The 4,091-nt window shown below is 65.3% G+C and overlaps 1 protein-coding gene across 1 annotated transcript in view; it reads left to right on the plus strand.

Moving 5' to 3' along the window:
• The first annotated feature begins 1,870 nt into the window (after positions 1-1,870).
• The window catches only part of SEMA4C (semaphorin 4C), a 7,730-nt gene continuing 5,509 nt past the window's right edge, over positions 1,871-4,091 (plus strand). The window contains exons 1-3 of the mRNA XM_007470178.1: positions 1,871-2,016; positions 3,510-3,658; positions 3,985-4,047. Coding sequence (XP_007470240.1) covers positions 1,908-2,016; positions 3,510-3,658; positions 3,985-4,047 — 321 coding nt within the window. The 5' untranslated portion in view covers positions 1,871-1,907. The remainder of the gene's footprint in view (positions 2,017-3,509; positions 3,659-3,984; positions 4,048-4,091) is intronic.

Consider the following 4,091-nt stretch of genomic DNA (forward strand, 5'->3'; position numbering starts at 1 on the left):
CTGGGACAGCCGTCCGCCCGAGCGCCTTCCTGCGCCCCCCGCGGGCTGCTTCTCGGGGGCTGGGGAACGGGGAGAGCGGCGCCCGCCGCCACAGGGTCCGGAGGCGCGGACTGGTCAGGGGCAGCGGCGCTCAGGGAACGGGGGTCCCTCGTGCAGTCCGGTCCGCGGCCGGGATCTTCTCCAAGCCCCCGAACTGCCCCTGGCTCCCCCACCCCCGACGGAAAGTTTGGGGCGGGCTTGGACGGAGGCCGATGTTGTGGGATCGGATTTCCCTGCCGCGGCCCCCCGGCCGCGCGCCCGCTCAGCTGGGGAGGCGGGCTGTCCTGGAAAGCCAGGCTCCCGAGCCGCGCCGCCCAGTCCCCGGCTGGAGCGCTAGCCCTGCAGCCGCGGGGGCGCCGTCCGCGGCCCGCCGCTCGGGGTGGGCAAGGGTGGGGGGCGCGCCGCCTGGAGCCCGCACCCCTCTACACACCCCCACCTCCGGGGCTGCTCCGGGGAGCAGCTGTGCCGGCAGAGCCTTGGAGCGCGCCGCGGGGTCCGGCCCGGGCCTGGGGTAAGGGGCCGAGGGAGGGCTGGCGGTGTGTTGGGGGACGGGGGTGGTGGTGAACGCATCTCCTGCGCCCCCCCCCGGCCCTTCCCGCGCTGGGTTACTGGGCCGACAGGGGGCGTCCGCAGGCCGGGCTCCGCCACGCTCCCAGCGCCGCCGCTTTGTTTGCCTTCAAATCCCCGGAGCTGGGGGAGGGGAGAATCCGGGGGTGGGGGGGAACCCGGGACGGGGTCTTGGCGGGGACCCTTTGTTTTGGGGTGAGCACAGACCCAGCTTCTGTGTCTCTGTTCCCGGCACTGGAGGGCTGGAGCAGTGGAAATTAATCCAGATGGCCTGCCCTGGCCGGGGTCCTGGGGGCGCGATCCCTGAGTTGGGAAGGTTCGTCAAGACCCCGGAAGAGCACAGCAGGCGCCGGTCCTGCTCGGGGCGCCCTCCGCGGTCCAGGAGGAACCCCCCTGGCGCTCCCCACCCGGTCCTCACTTCCCCCCAGCCCCCGCCTGAACGCGCCGCCGGGAGATCCCTGATGAGACCGGAGCCGGCTCCGTTGTCCCGCCGCCCCTCAGCCCGAGGGCTGGTGTCTCCTAGGATCCTGTGCGAGGAACAGGATGAGGCCCCGGTCATTTCCACGCCCATCCCACCCACTTCCTGCCTTCCTTCTTGGGCAACAAAGGGCCCTCGGGAAGCGGGGCCCCTCCAGCTCCCGGCCCCACTTCAGCCCTGTGATGTGGAACGGGGTTTGGGGCTCTGCCCGGCTATTGTCTGCGGCGGGGGAGGCGAGAGGCTGGGCCCGGGACCCCCGCAGGCCTGATGCACCGAGTCCTCCCTGGGGGTCTTTTCCAACCGCCTGCCCCACCGCATGCTTATCACCCTGCTGAGGGGTTTGCGTCTCAGAATTAGGTCTTGGAGCTGGCTGGAGCCCCAGTAGGGCCAGGTCCTGCCTCCAGAGGTTATTTTAAGAAATCTTTCGAATCTGTCAGGCCTGAGGCGGGGAGCGGGGGGTCCCCTTTTTATTTTCTTAAACAACTTCCTGTTGAAGAGAAGGAGTCGGGGAGGGCACAGAGGTTGTCCGAGTGTCCGCTCTTGCAGCTGACTTAGCTCTCTCCCTCCCCCCAGGGAGACCCCATGGTCCCTTTGGAGGCTGTGGAGGCTGAGGCCAGGTGTCGGAGGGGACTAGGTCTCTGCTCCAAGGCCTGGGGCACGGGGGAGTCCTGGGGAGGATGGATCAGGTCTTCTGTCCTGTCGGTGCCTCCTGGCACGGCTTGTGTGGGCCCCCTTCCGGTCTGTTTTCTCTGGCTGTGATTCTGACCCTTTCTTTTCCCCCAGCAGGGCAGCTGGCCTGGAGCTTAGCGCCAGGGCGTGTGCCATGGCCATGCACTGGGCCGTCTGGCTGCTGGCAGTGGGACTGTGGGGCCTGGGCATTGGGGCTGAGGTGTGGTGGAACCTGGTGCCCCGGAAGACGGTATCTTCTGGGGGTGAGTGCCTGGAGGGCGGGTAGCGGGAGGCCAGGAGGGACTCCTGGGGGAAGAGGGGTGCTAAGGAATTGCCCTCTAGGACGTGCCAGCTGTATTCTGCAGTCGGGCTCAAGGCCCACTGATGTATGTGACACAGCTTACTGAGAAATGTGAGTGAGTGGCCCTAGGGACCCAGAACTGGTAGTCCAGGCCAGGACCTAGAGGATCCTTCCTGACACTTAGGACCTGGCTCAGCTGCCCCTGTTATACAAGAGAGAGTGACCATTCTTTATTACTCTTCCCATGCCTCACTTCTGGAATTATCATTAGCACTGAGAGCCTAAAGAGAGAAACCTGGGTCAGGATGGGCATGAGGTGAAGGGTGTCACCGCCCGCCCCCAAGTCTTTCCAGCTCTCTGCCCCCAGGAGCCCCCTTAGCAACCCTGATACAATAGACCCCCCTGTGCTGCCCTGAAACTCTGCTGTCTGGTGGCCCTAGAGTGGGGGGGGTGGGGTGTGTGCGCACGCATGCACATGCTCGCATGGGGGGACAGCAGACCTGACAGCCCTTCTGTGCTCACACACCTGTATGCGGAGGTGATGTCAGGTGTTTGTATCATCCGTGTGGTCTGGGGACCCGGGATGAGCTCACCTCCCACAGGCTCCTCTCCGTGCTAACGAAGCCCTCCCTTGCCAGCCTATGTCTGGGCCCATCGTTGGCTCCAAAGAGTAAGGCTGGTTTAGAGGGACCCTGAGGACAGGTCGGCAGCTATTTTGGGGGCTGACGTAGGAATCCTGTGACTACGCGAATATCATAGCGCCCTGCTTGGCGGATGGCAACAGGGCTTCCCAGCCCCGAGGCTTCAGCGCCATCTCTGGTCCCCAGCTTCTGGTTTCCGCTGACCTCCCTGGCCTGGCCTCCCAGCCCGATTCCATCTCCTGCCGTCCCTCCTCATCCCATAGCCGGCTGTGCTTGTATCCCTAACAGCCCGGATTTGGGTCCCACTGGAGGGAAGGGTTTCCTAGGTCAAAGGAGTGCTCACAACTTCTGTCCGTCCTACCCTACTGGATCAGGGTCCAGGGCCTGGCTGGACCCTGGTGAGGGCAGCAGGCAGCAGAGCAAAGAAGGAAGCAGCAGCTGAGGAAGCTGGGAGGGGGGCAGTGCTGCTGACCCTGAGAGTGAGAGCCATCGGTCTGATGGCTTCCTCTGACCGGAAGCTGTGGCTGAGATATCCTTCCTTCCTCCTCCCCGGCCCAGATTTGCCTCCGCCCCGGCTGGGAAAGGCCAGGGAGGCCTGAGTGGAGCTGTCAGAGCCGAAAGCCAGTTCAGAAAATGCCCTTTACTACCAGTCAGGGGGCTTGGCTGACATCTGCCTGTGGGGTGCTAGCTCTAATGTGGGGACCAGGGGTGACCATCCCGTAGAGGAGGGCTGATTTTGGGGTGGGGGGGCCTCCCAGAGTCCCAGGAAGGTCCGCTCACCCCATCCCTGCTCTGTCTGGCCTTGTCCCTGCAGAGCTGGCCACGGTGGTGCGGCGCTTCTCCCAGACGGGCATCCAGGACTTTCTGACGCTGACCTTGACCGAGCAGACCGGGCTCCTGTACGTAGGGGCCCGGGAGGCCCTGTTTGCCTTCAGCGTGGAGGCTCTGGAGCTGCAGGGAGTGGTGAGAGGTGGGGGAGCGGGAGGCACTCGGGGGTGAGAGAGGCAGGACCCGGAGGGGCTTCGCTTGGCCAGGCTGTCCGCTCGGCTCAGCTGCCCCCCACCCCATTCTCCTCGGTGAGCCTGTTGCTTCCCCCGAGTCTGCAGCACTTACTGGGTCTGCCGCGTTGGGGCAGCTGGGGCTTCTGACCTCTGCTGGAATGAGCTCCCAGAGAGAGGGGACCGTGTCTTCTCACTTGGCTTCCCCACGTTGCTGCCATGGGCCCTGCTGGTAGCGCATGCCCAGTAGGTACCTGTGGCATTGCTGACGTGTCCCCTCCCTGTCCCCAGATCTCATGGGAGGCGCCAGCTGAGAAGAAGGCCGAGTGTACCCAGAAAGGGAAGAGTAATCAGGTGGGTGCTTGGGACACTGCTGGCGGGGGCGGGGGGCATGGTGC

The sequence above is a fragment of the Lipotes vexillifer genome, unplaced genomic scaffold (assembly GCF_000442215.2).
Source record: "Lipotes vexillifer unplaced genomic scaffold, Lipotes_vexillifer_v1.1 scaffold1139, whole genome shotgun sequence".
NCBI classification, from domain to species: Eukaryota; Metazoa; Chordata; class Mammalia; order Artiodactyla; family Lipotidae; genus Lipotes; species Lipotes vexillifer.